At 33.1% G+C, this 20,966-nt stretch overlaps 1 protein-coding gene across 6 annotated transcripts in view; it reads right to left on the bottom strand.

The window, feature by feature from the left end:
• Positions 1 to 20,742, bottom strand: part of LOC110381149 (allatotropin) — a 29,146-nt gene extending 8,404 nt beyond the window's left edge. For 2 of the 6 annotated variants that reach the window (XM_064037063.1, XM_064037064.1), the window contains exons 1-4: positions 20,614 to 20,742; positions 2,397 to 2,585; positions 1,051 to 1,170; positions 322 to 432 (exon numbers count right to left, since the gene is read on the bottom strand). In XM_064037063.1, the coding sequence (XP_063893133.1) occupies positions 322 to 432; positions 1,051 to 1,170; positions 2,397 to 2,583 (418 nt within the window). In that variant the 5' untranslated portion in view covers positions 2,584 to 2,585; positions 20,614 to 20,742. Of the gene's footprint in view, positions 1 to 10; positions 113 to 321; positions 433 to 1,050; positions 1,171 to 2,396; positions 2,586 to 20,613 lie in introns of all 6 variants that reach the window. The other 4 variants (XM_064037066.1, XM_064037067.1, XM_049850599.2 and 1 more) reach the window with 3 other exon arrangements.
• Between the last annotated feature and the right edge of the window lie 224 nt (positions 20,743 to 20,966).

Here is a 20,966-nt window from a genome sequence, read left to right as displayed (position 1 = left end):
TCTATAATACCTCGATCGTTCTTTGGCAAAGGGGCCCTTTTGCCGTAACCCCTGGCGATAAGTACGTTTGAGTTGGGTCTAAAAACTCCCCTGGTCACTCTAATTTCTTCCTCTGTTGAAATGTCAAGTCACGGTGGTAAATTATTTTAGATCACCGTTAAAAGCGATAAGAAGCGTTATCTGTTTTTATTTATTGCAAGCGTCTATTTTTATACAAAATCCTTTTATTTTTTCGTTATCCACAATATTATTTATTATCCTTTAGTTTGTAAGCTCGGTAAGCTCGTTTAGCGTTGCAATGCGAGTGTGGATATATTTTACCTTCATCGTTAACGTCATCATTACCACTCCTTTTGCCAAAGTCGTAGGCGACCATGAGGTTGCTCTTGGGGTTAAACTTCCTGCGAGCGTGGGGCTCATAGCTGTCTTGGTCTGTTGATGTATGATAAACAGTGAGAATGCTTCATATGAGTATATGTATAGTAGGTCAGTAGTTAGTAAAAGCAAATAAAAACAAAGGTCTAACACCAGTCGAAGTGGTGCAGAGTTTGTATTCCTTTTGTTTCCACGAACAAGCTCGACAGACAACAATTTGCACGGTACCATTGAAACTTTTCAACTTTGATGTTTTAGTACCATGTGTTAGAATGTTCATCAAAAGTTGAAAACTTGCTCCTTTATTCAGAGAGAGTTAAACCGAAAAATATAACTAAAACGAGCATTATTATGCAGATAGAGCTCTGTTATGACTGAAAATACAGTTTATTTGCGTTCGATGCGATGCGGAATACTATTCGTGACTTCGCTCTGAGTAAAGGAGTTACGGAGACGGTTCTTGGTAGTGAACCTACGTAATATCGAGCGGTAACGAGGTTTGTATCCTCTCACAAACATCTGCAAAGCGAGAGCTTCCGAAGGGCTCGTCCAAAGTATCGCATGTTTGGACTGTGTTTAAGTCTGTTACACGGTCCGGCATTCGTCGGCTTCCACGTAATTTTTGCCATTCACAGAGACGCGAGGCCGGCAATCCAATCAGACTCTTTGTGGTACCTTCACCGTCCAATTCCGGGGCTCTTTTACCGAAATCCCTCGCGATCCCAACTGTGGGACTCTTAAAAGTGGGCGTGCCGCGGTGCGAGCGGCTAGTCGGCGCTTGGTGCTCAACGTCCCCTTCAGGAATAATGTTACCATTCTTAGCTTCATTACAGTCACTTCAAACCGTCCACCGAGACACGGGAACCCAGGGTAAACTTATTTACCCTTCGATAACAAATATTAACAATATTGTATTGTGCTTTTGAAAGCACAATTTCATAAAGATTATGGTAATAGCAAATATTTCGATAGAATATTTCGAACTTTACATATCGAACAAAGAGGAGTGGAAAGTTGCACGAGTTTACGTTCAATTGTGAGGTTGTCTGAATTTCAATAAAGGCTAATATAAAGGTTGGAGGAATGTGTTCCCGATATATTACTCTGTACGAATTATTCGCTCCATTAGCGATCAGTAGCGCAACTTATAAGTTGGCAGGCTAGGAAGATGGATGCCTCACTATTGTGAACTTCCTCACATACATCACCCTGTACAAATGTTCCTAATTACTTCATAAAATGCCGCATAATCTTTTTACTATACAACAATTTCTGATTGATATCCTAACTCGGTGGAAGTTTGAGGCAGTGTAATGATATTAAAATATTCCGTGTAGTTAGTTTTTTCAGCATGTTAGTAAACATACAAGGAAAAGTTTCTGAAGAGTTAACATGATGTATGGTGCTATATTAATGCCATACAATTAGTGTTAATTATACACATTCCCAATTTTCCATTACGTACTCAAGCATAATGACAGCCTGTAGCAAACTTCATTAATCTTTCATATTTCCACTCGTATTTACGGTTTACCGTAATAGAATATTAAAACTTAGGAATATATTTTTTTCCTAGTTCTTTAGAGGATGTTTTTTTTATTTCTTAACCACACACTTTAACTGTAAATCTGAAAATAAGTTGAATTATACAAACACATAATATACAAAACACCTAGATAGCATGCATGTTTACGGTGTTTAAATAAACCACTTGTGCACCTCTAGCAAACCTGGTACCATATATACAGTACATGTATTAACACCAAACGTGATTTTTCAGCAAAGAAATATTATTTTGGTAGCATATTGTGCATTGTGCAACTTTAAATAGGTACTGACTTAGAAGAACAAAAATTAAAACACTTTATCTGTGCAGACTATCCACTTATCCTGCTGGATAATTATTTAAAAAAAATAAAATTTTCTAAATTCAAACACTTTTCTGAACGGGATAATTAAAGAAGTGCCATAAAGTTAAAAACAATAAACAATCGCATTCCAAAGTCAAACTTCAAACTCACGCTCAGCCCTAGTGTGTGGTCTGTCGCGCTTGCCGAATCCCCTAGCGGTCATCATCTCGACGTTCTTGAAGCCACGGGTGGGGCGCTGCTGTTTGGTGCGGGTGATCCGCCCCTCGGGGGCTGCGGCCACTATGCAGAGGCAGGCCGCGGCTGCAACTGCTACTGCCAGGTGCATTGAGAAATTCATTGCTGGGGACAAAGATATTGAAACGTTAGTAATTGGAACCATGCTAAGACAATTTAAACGCCCGTTTTTTCTAAAAACAACTGTTTACTTTGAGAATGACGTTGAAAATCAGTTACCTATCAGTTGTTTCAAGAATACTGACTTTTATGCTGTTGGTGAATTTAGGCCCAAATGTTTGTATCATTTCTGAAATGTATTCTTAAAGAGCGTAGGCTATTAAGTGCTTTTCGACAAGATGGAATTATATGTGATAGCGTGAAAGTAGATAAAAACCTATATATAACTTGATTTTTAACGTGCCTTCTCTGAAAGTAGGTTAAAAAAGGTCTTAACACTAAACTCTCTTAATCTTTATTTAATTGCTCAAAACAACAATATTTTAGTCAAATAAAACGACACCTAAATCTCTCATAAAAAAATCTAATTTCACCTAAAACAAATTTTCATTACTTAAAGTGAAAATCTTGGCATCAGCTAAGTAATAAGTATTCATCTGGCGGAGATGTTAGGTGTCATGCGACCATCAAAGCGTTGACGACTGTCCGTAAAACATGACGGATGGTAATGGATTCCTCTCGAACGACCCACTAGCCGTTACTGCTCACTAGCATTACCTTCGCAGATGGTAGCGTAAGTAAAATAGGGGACAGGATTTAGAAATAACAATTGGAAAATGAAGTAAGATTTTTATTGGCATAATAGATGTTACTGGCCATTGCTAATAAAAAAAATGCAGATGCATTATGGTGTAGTGTGGTCAGAACTTTTTTGAATAATCTCTTTTATGCTTTTTTTTTATGTTAAGTGTAGTAGAAATCGATTAGGTACTATAACATAACTTTCTGTTCTGCTGGAAGAGATTTCATTAGAAATAAGCAGTACCTTTGTACATTTTTGTTACTTCTACTTCTTTCATGTGTTTACTGTGTAAATTGTTAAATAATTAAATAAACTTTCAAAAATGTTTATTTAGTTGGTTGGCAATTAGGAAGAAATGTCAACAAGGGCACTTTAATCACGAAGTAGGACCGAAGGATGTTATTAAAATTATTTACCTTGTAGACTTAAATAAAACATGATAGCTTCCTAAAATAAAAACTTATTTTAGTCAAAAATACTATTTACTAATACTTCTACTACACAGTTTTAATACTGGTTAGTAATTAGTGATGTGAAATTTTAGTAGTTTCCAAACTGCAGTGTAAACGGGTGGTAGCTTTTACGGGTAATGTTATCGAACTAAGTTGGCAACATTGGGCCCCGGGTGGCTCAACGGGATAGTTGCATTAACCACTAGAAAAGCAGCACGTGATGAGTTATTTCTGCAAACTTATTTTATATGCTTTTGCAAAGTACCTACCACCAAGAGCAAAATTCTTATCACAAAAAAAATTGTGTCTGAGTGGTATCCTCAATTAAGGAACTAAGCCAAAATATTACATGACTATAAAACAATGGGAATAGCAACCATATTTTCCTTTCAAACTCTGAAGTACAAAAGCCCAATTTCAATTAGCTAAACACGAAATACAAACAGTTGAAGTTGAACAATAGCAAAACTGCATGACTGCAACAAAATGCTGATTAGACTGTCCACAGTCAACGAACAAACGTAATCGCTAATCAGATACCTCTATTGTTCTCAATTTACAAAATAGAATTCAGATTGAACATTTATTTTTGATGGAAGATCAACTAAATTGCCGTTAATTAAACGCTAAAGCAAACATTGTTAAGCAAGGGTCTGAAATCGATTGAACAGTCAACGTCATCAAAAATTTACCCGGCTACACGAAAAGAGGTTCTGCGTTGTGCGAATTAGCAGCCGTATCTATTACTGTTTGCAAATAGTCTTAATTTTGAATTGTTCGGGCTTGAACTAGCAAATCTAGCAATCTAAAGTGATGAGACAGACAGACACTATGAATATTTTACCCGAAGCTAGTCATTTGCCATCTGCTATAAGCTGAGCAATCTCATGTCAAACACGAAGTATTTTAGCACTAGTGGTAATTAATGGGATTGGAGAACCAAGATAGGATTCGACTGGTAGGCATTTATCGTTTTGGGCATTCTGTCTCAAATATGATCCCATTCCAGTCTACCAACCTTTTGTTTTTTAGTTAGTTCTTATTGTGTATCTTTGTGTTCTTTTATTTGTGCTGAATAAATGTTTTAACTATCCATCTAATGTATTATCAGTCAGTAAAACTATGACGACACCATTCCCTTTTTATGACAAACCCTTGTGTCTTCTAATACCTACCATAACACGTGGGGTGACGTTCCAAAATCGATCGTAAAAACTCTTTAAGCACGTGCACACTGCTTCCTAATTACGTTCCCAATCTCCCTACAGTCCAGCCTGATTGCATCGTTTAGGGACATGTATGTAACACAAGCAAACAATGTATGTACTGTTGCCGTGTCGCCGGCACGAACCGGACCGGAGAAGCCCTAAGCCGTTGCTAATACAACGGTATATCCGGAAGTAAATCGCATTATATGCGCCGGACCGTTTAACCCGTTCAGATAGTGTTTTTGTATTTATAGTTCACCCTGAGTGGGGTGATGGATACTTGATGTTGTTACGCGTATTAGGCATTTTAACGGCAGCAAAAACCATTTGGAAAGTAGTGGAAAGCTAAATCTATTCTGCCCATAGCCGTTGTTGAAATGGGAAAATGGAAAAAAATATGAAATATGTGCAATGATACTCCGAAACTTGTGTATAAGTACTAGCTATGTGAAGCAGTGACACTCAATAATGTATAGCCTATCCTCAAAAAAATGGTCTATGATTTTTGTACTTCTATGTATAACTATGTATTCTATGTAAAACATCTTACAACACGACATTTACAGTAGCTTATAACTCCATAATTGTAACATAATCGATACATCGTACAATGGATAATAATAATTGATCATCGATTCTGATTTAATCGTTCCCTGCTGACCACCTCTAATTACACATAAATGAACTTGACTACGTGATCCGGCAACTTACTAGCTTAAGCTTCATATAGGTTTTAGAGTAACCGCACACTACAAAATTTCAGTCGGCCAATAGTTTGTTTGGGCACGTAAATCAGTATGAGGATGAATGGGTCTACATACACAATAAAGATCAGGTAATCGGCTTTATCGGACCAACCAAAAACTCTGATTGAATACAAGATTTTTTTTAAATGCTATTTAGTCTGTAGTGTGTGGATACTCTTAGAAAGTCTTTCCTGTTAAAGAGATTGAACTGAAAGCGGTCTTGTGTGATCCCCTTATCGGGCAAAGTAATTAGGTTTTTCTATTAGCTCTCAGTAGAAGTCTAGAATTGTCCGAACTAATAGTAGGAACTTGTGCGAGGAAATGTGTGCAATTTCTCGAGTAATAAAGGCTCAGGTTAGATGGATTAGTTGCGTTTTTACTCGACTCCATGTTTTAAAGTTTTCGAATCGATGGAAACTTTTTCAATTCAATAAATGCACGTGTTTGTTGACTGTAGTTGGAAATTCATTCGGTTTTACAAAGCCAGTAGGTAATTTGTTATAAACTGTCGCTTCTAAATGTTTTTGTTCAACCAAAAGGACTCTAGTTAGCTGTAAATCTTTTTGGAACCGATCTCCCAAGAGCAATACAAGCAATTATGCGCATGATGTCACAAGAAAAAAGGTAAGAGTTAAAAAGACAAGAACAGAAGAAAAAATTAAAACGGGTAAGGAAGAAACTTTTCTTTGTCTCATTCTTGAAATTACATAGAATAAAAAGCCAGAATTCTTTATATATGGAAGAAAAGTCACTTGGACTTTCTAAAGTGTTCTGCAAAAACCTGCTTGTAGTTTCACTAAAATTATGGAACATCATTACAACATCAAACGTATTTTTTTCTTGGCGATCCCGTTTGTGCATCATTAAATAAGGAAATGAAGATTTTTATAATAACATTCTAAAAAATAACCCCTCCATTAGCAATCATTCTAAAATGGCGCATTAATGTGTTCCCCAAAATGGCAATAAAGCGAATAATATAATTTTGCAGTCGGGAAAATATCAAATAATAGTGTAAATTGATACATATTACATTCCATTGAAATGGAAGTCACAGTCAAAGGTAGATTTGTACGATATAATTTTTCATTCTTTGCAATTCACAGAGCAGTAGTTTAGTGAAATGTTCTATTTTATCATTACCTGGGGACGAGTTGAGACAATGTAAACGAGAACTTAGTTTAATGAAGAGAAAGAAACTTTTGTTACTAAATAAAGAGAAATACAGAAGTCTCATGCTTCTATAGAAGTCATCAGGAAACTATTTATAATTTTGAGCTTACTGATGACGTAAAAAACTGACAAACTGATAACCTCCTACTTTTTGGGCAGTAAGTTAAAAATTGTTGGAATTCAATTGAAATGATGCAGATGGAAATATTTTCAACAAAAAATTCTGAAAACATTTTTTTAATTTTAAATTTGATATTCTGATTCCAATCCCATTAATGCAAACACAACTACATTTGAAGCATGAAACAAAAAAATATTAATAATTATCTAAGCAATACATAGGTACCTATTACATGAATACTTTTTAAGTGAGTTTTCTGTTTCTACTTTATACGAAGTCCACAGCTATTGACTTTAGATTAAGTCGAGTCTTAACACGTCGTATGAATATTAATGGACCCCTAACTACTACGGCCAATCAGGATCGCGCTTCCAATATAAATGGCGCTAACTTTACGACAATTTACAATTTCCCCTGAAACTTCTTTGAATATTACAATTGCTGTTATTATAGTTTAGTTTTGTGTAGCGGTATTTTGTTGTCGAAAGGAAGAAAATATTTGTTTTAGTTCAATGAATGATGTTCTACGAAATTAAATACAAACAATGTGAAAATTAAATATTACTTATTCATTTTAGTTCTAATAAGTGTGACACTCCTTATGATTTTTGTTCGGAGAAAAGCGTATTCGAAAAGCTTCCCAGCTTTTCATCCGCGGTTTTCTCCACGTCCTATGAAAACTTATCCCATCACCCGGAAAAAAATTGACTATGATCGTCTCCTATAATATCTTTGCTGAGTTTCATCTCAAATTACACAGAGAATTCCTTTCACATTTACAATATTATTTTAGACTTAAAATTTATTAAATTGAAAAGTGAAATTATTTTTTTCCATCGGTACCTAAAGATGTCATGTGTCAAATGCCACAATCCTACATTATTAGGAATTCGTTTCTATTAGGATTAAGGCTTTCTGAGTGTGTGGGCCGAAATCCACTGCGGGTACCCGATTTACCGGACATCACAATTGTCTCGAAATTTCTTGGACGTGCCAAAATGTTTTTATTCACCTTTTCCTTGACTTTCTAAGAGAAAGGTGAAAATTTGACAAATGTTTATGACCTTTTAAAATGACGTGCCCATTATATTTACAGAATAAGCTTCAGTTGATTGTTCGCCTTTCAATAAATGTTAAATAGTGAAACATGGCCATGTTAGTTATTTTATCAAACATAGCTAAATAAACGCAGGTACACAGCTCAAATGATGATACCTAACGCGTGAAATGGGAATACCGACATGTGGGCACTTAAAATCACATGATATAACCCCAATCATATGGTTGATACACATCCTCAGAGGTTTACAGCAAACACCAGAATTCCCCGTAACAAATTGTTTCCCCGGAATAGACAGCAGGATTTTATTTATCCTGGTAAATTACGAGGTTCCACCAGGTTCCACTAAACGTTACAATTTGTCAGTCTGCTAGGGGAATTAGCATTTCTTTTTGTGGGCAAGTCTTTAATTTCTTGTCTGTTCGATTCACTTGTCTTTTGTTTTTTCGAATGTAAACCGCAGAAGAAATACGTCGTGTTATGTTGAATACCAAAACATGCTGTGTTCTTGAAATTAAAGCCTTAATAATCTCGCCTTATTATTGAAGTTTTAATGTAAACTTTTCCGCAAGTTAAATAATCTCATTAATTGACTAATATTCATTTATCTTAATAATGTTGAATGTCACTCCCACGTAATAATGTCTTTAATCATGAAGATTATAATATTCGTATGTCAGGACAGAAAAGTTTGTTGAACCAAAGAGGAACGACCAGAAAGAGGTTGTATGAAAAAAGTAAAGGCTGTATAAATAACATTGCCAGTAACTATTTTTAGGATTTCAAGATTGAAATAGCGTTTAATAGAATGGATTAATCGGATCGAATCTTTTGGCAATTCCAATTTTATAGAGTGTAGGTATGAACGATCTGAAACTCTTAACATCCTAGAGATGTTTGTAAAAAGGAACAAACGAAGTGGACTTAAGTTTAAGTATTGTTGATCTATTTCGTCTATTTGCAATAAACAGTCGTCTATAAATAGTTTTATTTTTATTTGTTTCTTGTGTTATGTATTCACCGTAGAAGCCATATCACAGAGTGACGTTGGCTTTAAATACAATGACAATAGATTGTTGCGCCATTCCGAGACACTCCATCTTTTTTTTTGTTGTATGCCATTCACACCGTGGCCCATTCTGGCCTTCTACGTTATTACTCCATTACAAGATTAATGATTGATAAAATACGCTGCCCCACAAACAACGTATTTTACCACATTAAATAAATTGATACCTTAAAAAAACCGTTTAGAATTAAGGGTAGTGGGTCCCTAATCCACGATATTGACGCGGCCAAACTTTTAATTAAATAACAACACCCATACGATACATTTCCAATTACTCTAAAACCTTATAACCCAAATATTTTGTCACTATACGAAAATTGATTACGTAAATATAATTATAATTACCCAAACTGGGCCACATGGGATATTCCGCAGTGTTTTTGACAAGTATGGGCATGATAGCGTTCCTAAAATTGACAACTAACAGACAACTACACCCTGTTTCAAACATGCTGTACTAAACTTGTTAATTAGAAAAGTTAATGTACGAATAATGTTATTATGAGCTCGAAAAATAATTTATATTTTGTGTTTTAAATAGCGGTGGGGAAAATTTGAATTTCCGATGTACGTAGGGTAGTATGTCGGATACACAGGAAACGACGAAATGTTTTTGAAAAGTTCGTCATTCTCATATTGAGTGGACATTAAACACTGCTAAGAGACGGTAACAACGTTAATCGAATCTTCTAAACTTTTAAGGACCTTTTATACCTTACCTACAATCTTAAAGCAGCTTTATTGTTCTACGAAGGTTTGTTTCTTAAAGTCACATCGCTTTATAAGGCGCTAAAAGCGACAAATCTTGTTAAAACTTCGGACATTTGTCTCTTTTTTGAATATAACAGATTCTATATTCAAAATGTAGGTACCATTAATTTCCCACAACTTTTGTTAAAAGGTTTATGTCTTGAGTACCTTTAACCTTTCAACAGTTTGTTACAAAATAAATCACTTAATCTCTGACAAGAAGTCTAGATGTCATTACAATTCTGTATTTCAGACATTTCGCTCTTACCCATTTTATCAATTTAATATCTCAAACCTAACATATCACAGCTCAATTTTCTAAGCAAGCAAATGCTTTAAAAATGGCCACCATTCAATCCAAATGAACTATCTCAATCATAAATTACGTGACAAAATGGCGTACAATCCAATCTGAGCGCCCACATGTGTCTCAAACCGCATCAGTCGACTTAAATAAAACGTCCAAGAGTGATAAAACTTCGAGGGTCAAATATTACATTCATATCTTATTGAATCGCTCCGTCGACTGTGCAAAATTTAAACGATTTTACGACCATATAGAATTCAATCAGTAAGGGATGGGATTTCGTCCCTGATTATCGAAGGGGTATAACTGAATAATAATCTCGTAGTGGCTTATTGCTTTTCTATATTGGTGTTAAATCAAAAGCCAGGAATGGATGTGTCCGATACCCTTTTCCACATTCATTCATCATCAATTTCATTAATATTTCTTTGTTTTATCGTATTCATTGCCTTTTGTAGTCTGCAGTTATCGAAAACCTTTTCAGTTATAAGATAAAAGGTGTTGCTATAAGTAATTCTGATATGACGAAACAAAAGATCTTTTGTAACTGAAACTATCTCTTCTGTTGATAATATCCATGCAATCATGTCGTAATATTTAAGTACGATTGTATGAACTTTAGATTTTATTGTTCTTACTACGCAAATACATAAATTTACGCAAGTTGGAAAGCTATCTGCATACAGTGTATTATTCTAATCTTTCAAGCAAAACAAATCTTTAAATAACATTAACATTTATCGGTAACATTTATCATATTTATTAATATTTAAGTTCACTGAAAGTAAATATTAATTCTAGTATCTAGTCTACAAATTATATGTAACAGACGATACAGAACTTTTACAAAAAATGATTATTATTATTCATTTGGTGAGTTTTTTTTTAATATCTAAAGATCATTTTCATTTACGGATCGTGGCCGGCTTTTTGTGACACGACACTCGTAAAAATATATTCGTTCCATTTTGACAATACAAAACAAGTAAATATAATTTTATTAAAGACACTTTTAAGGATCATCTTTTTGTTAAAATTCAGATTATTATTTTAAACAGCTTGGAGTCTATGAAAGATCGAAAATAATGTGTCTGAAAATTTTTAATCATATGGAGTGTGGTAAGTGAACATTTTCGCGCCATTACACCCCACGAGGATAATAGTATTCCCTAAAGATACTTCTACAAAGTAATTAATGATAATTATTAGAATGAACCGCAAATTTATGGTCACGCCCACAAACACGGGGTGCGACTTATTAAGCCCTTAGGAATTGATTCCTGATGAAATATGTAATTAATTTAATATTTATAGAAATGATACATTCATGACGTACAAAAAACTAACTTCATATATAAATGTCACATTTTTATTGTTCTATTGTTAAAGCACTAATGTAATTTAGGATCAGCCTATATATTTTATATGTGGGAGAGAGACGAAGTATGTACTAGAAAATCTTTCGCAGAACTCTTGATAGTAATTTCAGGAAAAAAGAAAACTGATCCATTAATATTTGATTCATTTACGTACGACAAATGTACCATAGACACTCATTCCGTTGTGTATAAAACTCGTTAATCCTCATTCGAGATAAAACAAAGCATAGAGTTTAACGACACCCTTGCCAGTTACAATCGACACAATCTCGAGTTTCTTAGAAAAGACTACTACACATTTGAATTTGTTCCACTGAGTACTTGAAAACTGTATAAAACTACCAAAGTATTTATTTAGGTACTTGGAACGCAAATATAGCCGACTGCTTGAAAACAAAATCACATAATATTCTGTCAATTTGCTAAAATAAATCTGTCATCCCCGACAGTCACTCGCTCCTATTATTGTGCTTAAAGACAATAACTATGTAAAAATACCAGAACAAGTACACCAAATAAAGATTGTGCGTAGAACATCAGTAATAAATACCTACCTATATTTCCTATAATCTGATGTGTATGTCCAGTAAGCCAGCTTTGTGTCCATTTTGATTAGCTGGGAAATTAGCTCTATTAGCAATTAGGCTCATAAGCCCTCATATCGATGTTACAAATAGAATGTTTCCAATGTACTAGCATTTTGACATTACGCTGATATTTTAGGACAATTAGTGTTGTGGTCAAGCAACATTTAGGAGCCTCTTTGCCCATCATTATGCAAAATTAAACTAGTTTTAAAAGTTAAAAAGAAACTATAAAAGGATCCATATTTTTTCCTCCACTAATTGCCACAAAAATGCTTTCACAGTTTACTATTAAACTAAACCAACACAAAGTTAACTTTTCGATTTAAACGCGGCGACGCAACGGCTAACTTAACAGCGATTAACTTGGTCACGGGACTTGAAGCCAGTTTGCTTACAAGATAAAAGCGAGTGAACATGCACCCGACCATTGGGCGGTTACTCCAATAAACTGAAATTATAAGTACCTATACTCCTTTGTACAAACTTACCCCAGTTTACGGTTTTCCTTTGAGTAATTAAGGCAATCAATTAAACCTTTGCGGTTCCGAATCTCTTAGTAATTCAATCATAAACTGTTTGAGTAAAACATTTTCTTACACCAATATTACGTTACCATCCACTCAGTTGACCCAACTGATTTCGCCAAAGTTTATACAAATTGACAACTATTGTCACGTAAATTCACGTGTAAATAGCAAGAAAATAAAAACGCTTACCCTTTTGTGCCCAGCGGGTTGAGTTATCCTTTCTCGTGACAATAAATAAGAATATGCCAATCTATCTCAAAAATTCTTGGATATATTGAGCTGGAGAGAAATGTGAATGATTTTGCATTCAATTTGCGTCGGACTGACAGCCTAATCTAAGGGAAAGTATAATAAATAATGCTTAAAATGTCTAATCTGTTTGTATAGTAAACTACTTTGTGATCCCAAGTTAATAGATTACACTCCATATTGTGGCAGTAATAAGGGCCAGAGGATGTAAGCCGCTGAAAGCCGTAATTCAACGCATACTTATTTACTCTCAAGCTTTAAGATTAGGCCGTCCGTGGCGTCAATGAAACTTTAGGCCGCATTTAAAAGGATTAACCATGATATTTCGCGTTTCCTCGGTCGTTTATTATGGTTTGGCCATGTATATTATTCAAGCAAAATTGCTAAGACGTGTTTTAGTTGCTAAACTATATAACTAGTACCTCTTCCTTTATGCAAGTCGATTAAAAATTATTTCTTGCAATCAGTCGTGAAAACTCTGTGATTTGCCAGACCACTGTTAGTGAGATTATATTGAGGCATTTCACCTATAAATATGAATACTTAAATCAATGTACAAGTTGACATTTAAGGCTGTAAAGATTAAACGTCAACCGCTAACCAAAATCTGGAACCAAACGATGTTAAATACATAATCAGTGATTATATTCAGTGATTAATCTTGTGTCTCAGCTACAAAACGCTAATGATCTTCCAATACAACCGCAGCTCAAAGGTGTCAAACGTAACAGACTTCATTAAGTGATAATGATACTGGCATTAATTACTAATGCGTAGACGCCATGTCATCCTTTAGTTAATTGAAATCTCGGCTCAACAATGTGCGCGGTTGAGCTGACACCGCGAATTTTGACGTTCTGTTGCTTGCTGCAAAATGTCTATTGAGCACTTATTTTAACACCAATAATTTTGGACGTGGGATGACGAAATAGTCATTTTTATGATGACTGTATTTTTTGAGTATATTTTTTATTATATTATATTGAAAAATATCGATACAAAAGATGCCTTTTTGTGACATATTGTGAAAAACATGAGAATTGACCCGTCAATGTAAGGGAGTGTTGAATCATTTTTCACCGTCACCCTCCATGACCCAAGCTGAAAGCTACACAATAACTGTAGTCCATTACTTGGCACGTGTTGCTTCACAAATGGTTTTCTAAATTATTCATAACTCCTGCCAGGTAAGGAAATTGTACACTTGAAAGAGCATCAAACGAAGATACATCATATGCTTAGGTATCTGGCTACACACACTTCGAGATCTTACTACGAAAGAGTAAAATCTTTATGACATCCAGATTGGTTAGTTAGAAAAAGCAGTTTTTCTGAACTTACTTTTAGATTTTGAAAGAAGAATCTTAAAGATGTGCTAAGAGTAAATATTTAGTTGTTTTACTTAAATATTTCTTCGATGTTGTCAAGAAAGCTACTCAGTAAAAGACAGTTTAACATTTTACTTTTAAATATCTCTTGTGTTGCAGTTTATAAAGTTAAATAGTAAGTAATAAAATTTAATGAATATCCAGGATGATCGCGCTGTGGCCGATTCCACTAACGGTTTATGACGTTTGCACCGCAACGCAATGTGAAATCACATTGCAAATGACATTTGTACACGTTAATAGTGGCTATCTATACAAATATGTCGTACCCACTAGAATAACATACGATTTTTAATTAAACAAATTACGTGGGTCTGACCTATTCAAAATGATTTTATTACAATCAAAAAGGTCCTATTACGACAATAAAGTGTCAGAGACGAAATTAAAAAATATAAATTCAAATTTAGAACGCGTACGAAATAGGTTCGACGTCTATTATTCAAAATCATAAAAAGGTTTTAATAAACCTTCTTTATTTTAAGTGTAAATAATTGACCTTTTTGTTTGTAATTTGATATCTATAGATTTTTTCCACTCTCTGTGCTAATATACCTCGTATGTTGGTCGTGTGTTTGTGTAAATAAGAATTTCGTTTAAGTACATCTAGCGTGGGCATTAAAGAATAAATACGATAAAAGATACGCTTGAACTAACATGAGAATTCCGATTTCTAAGAAAATACCTTTAAATATTGACGATATATTTAATTATTTTCCTATACCAGATCCTATTAACATTTTTATAGAAGAAAATATTAATGCTTAGTAGATATTGACCGCAGCCGTAATAAGTAGGTATTACTTGTATTCATTATTTCTATTGCTACCAACCGCGACTGAACTATTTCTAAACGAAGTTATTGCTAATAGAAAAAAAAACATTTCCTCTCATTAGATGCACAATTATTGCAAATGCCATCTTATTAATCGAGGATTGCAATATTTCCTGATTAAATTATCTTTTATCTTTGATTCTAAAGGGCCTGGCACAGTTGTACCTTAAAGGATTTCAGGTATTACGTATGGTTAATGGTTATTCTGAATGTTACCCTGATTACTATATGCGTGGGGCTTTCACCAAAATATATATAACCTCCATACTACGCGTGGGATAATAAAATAACGAGTTTTTTTGCGTTCGTTATCAAATATTCATAGAGTTTCACGGTTAACCGCGAACGATATAACAAACTTTGAACTTTTCGTTTCTTATTTCGTGCATATTTAAACGGTTATGTTGAAATCTTGAAACTTACATTACCGGTAAAGGTTTCTCATGATACTGTGCAAAGATTTTTTTAAATAAATTTAGATTTAGATTTTCTGAAATATGAAATAGTAAGCGCTCTAAAGTTGAAATCTATTACTGTAAAAAATCTTCTGAACTCAGAAAAATAATTCAACAGTCAATCGCTATAAAACGCGTCGATGACAAGTTCAGAATCACCAAATTTGCAAAACATGTTTCCCAAACATCTGAATGAATATCCATTGTTAAGACCTCCCACACTCGCAACCCAAGTATAAGAAAACCCCACACAACTATATATACCTTCAAAAATATATATACAGAGCACTTAATGGACAAACCTTCGAAATTCAGGAACCTTTTTTATGTAACGTTTTTATAGCGAATGACAGTACGTGACTATTTTATGTCGAATTCAGTTAGAACCAGATTAACATGGTTATTTGAGCTATGGTCCATTAAGGCTGAGCTAGCATAGAGTAGTATAGAGTATCTAGTATGGAGGTTGTATTCATTCAACTGACGAACTAATTCGTTTAGGGTTTATGGATAAAACCTTTGACACTGGTGCAGCGATTAATTGACGATAGGATGATGTTGGTTGTGGTCTTTGCGGACGCCATTTTATATGCATGCGGGTTTTTGTATATCAATGGCATGCTGGTTTTTTAGGTTTTGTGAGAAAGAAAGAAACATTTATTTGTCGGAATATGGGTACAAATCAGTTGTTAGGTGTAGAGAAACTCTGTTTAGCCTTTTTTATATGGTTTTAAAGAAAATCTCTTTAGTAGGCAATGTGCTGAAAGTTTATTGAAATAATGATGTTACCTGCTTATTTTAAAAATTGGTTCGTTTTAAATGTTATAATATGCTATGAAGAAAATAAAAAGATTAAGATTCATGTTGCACTGGACAATAAAATTGATTCCTACTGGAAAGTGTTGTATATTACCTCAATTATATTCCATGAAACCTATGTCGAGTACTACCGATTAAATTGAATTATGAACCGAGTCATTCAATAGAGTGTTGAACATATCATTAAATTAATGAACCTGCTAGCTATATCGTCTAGAAAATTATATCAATAGGTAGGTTCACCAAATATTCGGCGTCCAGATTCTATTTGTTGTATTTATCTGAAACCATCCCTTTTTAACCAACTTCACAGTGATAAATTATACTTAGAAAAAACAATTGTTCTGACTTCAAAAGGTTCTACAATTTGGAACAAACTCTAGTGCGGATGCGAGTTACAAGTGCTCTCTTGACTATGAGATTATGACACTTCGCCGTTCGGTGACATTCAAAAAACAATATGGCGGCCTTTTTACAATGGCGCCAAACAGCTGTTGAAAATTATGAAGTTTTGCAAAATAATATCAAAGTTACTGCAATAATAACTTACGACGATATAATTATTTACTTTAATATTTAATAAATAACAATATATTTGTTATTGGTTTACTCAGCTCGCAATAAAATCCTCTTATTGTCTAGAGATGAAATTGAATAAACTGTTACAGTAAAAATAAGCTCATCGGCCAATTTCGAAATTATGAATTGCCAATTTATTTTTTCAAAAGAGATTATCGACATTCATTTATTAAGATTTTCATGTATTAATACGAAATACGAAATATAATTACGGATGTGCATTTTTTTTTAGTAGTTATAAACACAATAAATATATATTACAAGAGAAGATACTGAAATTATTAGTTTATTTCCAATTGTTGACAAATAACACATAAATTAACACATTTGTGAATGATACTTATAAAAATCTCAACTGTGATTATTCCTTTTTAAAATGTGATATTATAGCAATAGTTTACAATTAAATGTTCCTATTTATTTCTACAGTTGGAAAGCTCACTGTATTTTAAACTTTCTGCAGTTGCATTTAAACCTATTCTTAGAGATAGTCTAGCCAGCGAGTAGAACTGAGTCTCAATTCCCATTTTGTTCCTAATTTGCTTGTCTTTTAAACTTTCTTCCTTCTTTGCACTTCTTGTTCAATTCAAAACTTAAACCTGATCATGGGAGGTTAGTATGTAACAGATTTTCAAGAAAGCATTTTATTTTTCATCAAAAAAGTTTTTATTATTTTTTTGTTGTCAGATAACATCACTGTACTGGCCATAATTGGTGAAAAAAATGACACGTAGCCTTTAGCAAAAATTAAAAAGAATATTTTGATTTATTTCTTTTTTCGTAAATGGCTATGCGTAAGTTTTTTGACGTATAATTGCCAGTACTATTCAAATGATAATAACGCACCAAAAAGTATGTGATATATGAAGGTTTAATCACAATATTAAATTGACGGAATATTTCTTTCTTCCTTCTTTGCACCTCCTGTACAGTTTAAAACTTAAACCTAAACATGAGATTAGTATGTAAAAGTCTTTCAACCTGACATTATCACATTTAACTTTTCATCAAAAAGTTCTTATTGATTTTTTTGTTATTGTCATTATACTGGCCATATTCGGTGAAAAAAATTGACCCGTGGTCTTTAGCAAAAATTAAAAAGACTATTTTGATTTATTTATTTTTTTCGTTAATGGCTATGCTTAAGTTTTTTGACGTAAAATGGCCAATACTATTCAAATGATGATGCCGCACCAAAAAGTATGAAGATTTAACTACAATATTATTATCGTCAGAATACTTTATAAGATATTACATGTGGCAATAGCATTCAGCGAGAGGTGGATAATAATAAAGAATTAGTGATTAGAGTTAGCTGTAATAAAAGATTTACGTTTACTATTAAAACATTTTACATTGAAAGTCGATTTAAGCAGATATTTAGAAATATAAAAACTTCGCTTTCACTAAATCAAAAGCGGAATCTTCGGATTATCCTAAAATGTTTACCTCGATTCAGGTTTATTCTATTATTGGTACAGTTGTCCCCGTGTTTTTCTCTTGAATTTTTCATGACAGGCCCGACCAATGCCGACGGTCAGGATTTCTGTCAGTTTACCTTTTTCATTGCTGGCTTATTTATATTTAAAAAAATAATGGCTGACTGACCATTTTCGTGTAATTTTACTGTATTTGATAATATTATTTTTGGATGTAACTTGTACTTAGAATTTTGTAAAATGATTTTTTCTTGTAGTTTTATGAAAAAAATATTAAGTACGTTTTGTAAGGCAAGAAAGCTGGTACTAAATAGGATTTGGTTCATTAAAATCAGTGACATTTACCGATACAATTTTATGAGCAAGTGACAATATTATTCACAAACTTCTTGGAATTTAATAAAAAAAATCGTTTTATATTCGGCACAATTTTTTAATTACCAATACTGAAAACGAGATTCTACGAGATTTTCACGTGTATTATACTTGGAAAATATAAGTTACTTTGAAAAACTATGACAGAAAAACATACTCATTCTTACCTTTTTACAAAAATATTTTATAAATTAACTAAGTAGTTAAATAGTCGTTTAAATGAATGAATCCTTTTGATGTGATCCGAATCCAGTTATCAGTAAAAGAGCGGAAACCTTTGAACTATTGCACGTTACTTGGTCAATTTAACATTTGCTAACGGAAGTTTAAGCTGCGATCACTAGTAAATATGCAACACTTTCATAATAGATTTTTTACTGAAAAATAAAGTAATGTGATCATTTATACTAATATTATAAAAGCTGAAAAGTCAGGAACATTTGAACCGGTTAAAAAAATATTTCAGTGTTAGATAGCCCATTTATCGACGAAGGCATTTCATCTAAGTGCACTAGTTTTCACAGGACGCAGGTGAAACTGAGTAACATAGAATTATTTTGGAAAAAGTCAAAAAGTCAAAAAGCTGTTTAATACAAATTGTTAGATTTTTTAATCATGCTTTTTAATAAATAATAAACTTATTAACGATTTACTGGAACTATTGAATGTCTAAACTGCTTCATGTTCAATTGTTACGAATGTATTTGAGTTTGATTTTTAGTTTTAGTCAAATGTTACCGAGTTAATAAGCTTGAGATTTTTTTTTTTATTGAGAGAAATATACCAAGTTTCATCAAAATCTGTACATCCTTATAAACTCAAAAATGTTAGTAGGATTTTGTGAATTATTTAAAATGATATCTTTATTTAAATCAATTATTTAAATTAATTAATATGAGATCATCATCATCCCTTATCCCAATTTTATTTGTGATTGGCGCAGCATGTTTTTTCCTTCCATACTCTTCTATCTGCCGTCATCTCACAAGTAACATTCTTATGATTCAAGATGATTATTATATTGAATTGTAAGTAAATAAATGTTTAATTACTATTTTATAATGCTGTCTTATTATGTTTACTTCCTATATTTTAATTTATAATTGATAATACAAGTTATTTGTTTCTATAATACTAAAGTTTGCTTTTCTTTTTAATTTCCGGTCAGAGTAAACATTTTTATGAAGATATTATTGCCCTTTTCCTCTTATTGATTTTTTATTACCTACTTAATTAAAAAATGTTTATTATCTAGTTCAGAATGTTTTCATAGCATTTTAATCATTTCTTTACTTTATTTTTTAGTGATCAATAAAGTGTTTATTATATTATTGTTTAGAAATAAATAAAGTGATATTAAATTTTCTGATTATTAAAATTAATTATTTAATTTTTCTGCAAATAAATAATTTATTTTTCAGTGTCAATTTAAACATTATATTGTTTTATATTCTATTGTTTCTTATCTATCAAATAACTTTAGTGAGGGTTACGTGAAATTGATATTATTTTATAATCGTGAAGTATTGAGCTATATAAATCGTATCACATAGGTCAGTAGCCTTCCCTGCACCCCATTAACTATACACGATTACTTATAAATAACTTGCCACTAGCAATGTTTTATTGCTAAACTAACTTAGAAATAGCATTTTAAATGCATTTATCACAATCAATAAAAATATAAACTTTTTAATAATACGAAAAAAAAATCTATATGGTTTTTTACTATGCAAGTGTAATCGCATTTTCTTTGACGTGTTAAGAAAGTTAACTCAAAAAAATCACTCGAAAATAAACTTTTAATAAAAATTAATATCCCGATTTCGAACCTGGACCCGTGGTAAAAACTTTGTGGGCTGCACAAACTTACCTGCAAGTTTGTCTTGTCCGTAACTGTACGAGTAGTTCACTGTAACACAGTTGCTGAGAGCGCGTGTTGCGCGCTGAGAACCTTGTACACAAGTGGCCACAGCTCTCGTACACCGCGGTTATATACCCGACACCAACTAGGGGTGATGCCGAAAGCGTAGCGGTTGGTGCTACGCTGCTACGCCGCGCCCAGCGTAGGCGTGCGTAGGCATTAGCACCTACGACACCATAATTGTGTTCAAAACTGTAGTTTTGCTACAATTGCTCTTACTTATCGAATGCATTGACCAACAAAATTAACTTTAATTTACTTAATACTATATAGATAATTACCAGTAATTCCTGTACATAATT

This window comes from Helicoverpa armigera, chromosome 11 (genome assembly GCF_030705265.1).
Source record: "Helicoverpa armigera isolate CAAS_96S chromosome 11, ASM3070526v1, whole genome shotgun sequence".
Taxonomy (NCBI): Eukaryota; Metazoa; Arthropoda; class Insecta; order Lepidoptera; family Noctuidae; genus Helicoverpa; species Helicoverpa armigera.
The sequence above is the reverse complement of the archived record's forward strand: the minus strand, read 5'-3'. Positions and strand labels throughout refer to the sequence as shown.